The 415-nt window shown below is 65.1% G+C and overlaps 1 protein-coding gene across 1 annotated transcript in view; it reads right to left on the bottom strand.

Moving 5' to 3' along the window:
• LOC103922263 (uncharacterized oxidoreductase C663.06c-like) overlaps positions 1-415 on the bottom strand; it is a 3,154-nt gene that overhangs the window by 1,505 nt on the left and 1,234 nt on the right. Inside the window, exons 4-5 of the mRNA XM_009330371.1 lie at positions 211-369; positions 7-85 (exon numbers count right to left, since the gene is read on the bottom strand). Coding sequence (XP_009328646.1) covers positions 7-85; positions 211-369 — 238 coding nt within the window. The remainder of the gene's footprint in view (positions 1-6; positions 86-210; positions 370-415) is intronic.

Genomic DNA, 415 nt, shown 5'->3' with positions numbered 1-415 from the left:
CCCAGCCAGGGTGGAGCGCAGCGCAGAGGACGCCCTGCTCCCGGTACCCCAGGGACTGGCACTTGGTCAGCATGTTCAGAGCAGCCTGCGGGGAGACAGGGCAGGGATGGCGGTGGGAGGGCAAGGGTGGCTGCAAGGGGACACGTGCAGACCCCACGGCAGGGACAGGCCAGGGGAGGCAAATCTGTCCGCAGTATGGCATGGCTGTACCTTGCTGCAGCGGTACGAGACAACCTGCATCAGATCCCAACCAGAGGGAGAAGCGATGGAGCCCCCGTAGCTGGACATGTTGATGATGGCTGCCTTGCTGCAGCTCAGCGCTGAGCCCGGGCTCCCTTGGGCAGCCTTCTTCAGCAAGGGCAGGAACGCCTGCGAGGAGAAAGAGGAGACAGGGGCCCACACGGAGGTGGCACAG

The sequence above is a fragment of the Pygoscelis adeliae genome, unplaced genomic scaffold (assembly GCF_000699105.1).
Source record: "Pygoscelis adeliae isolate BGI_AS28 unplaced genomic scaffold, ASM69910v1 Scaffold458, whole genome shotgun sequence".
NCBI classification, from domain to species: Eukaryota; Metazoa; Chordata; class Aves; order Sphenisciformes; family Spheniscidae; genus Pygoscelis; species Pygoscelis adeliae.
Note: the sequence above shows the minus strand (reverse complement) of the source record. Positions and strands in the feature narration are given on the sequence as shown.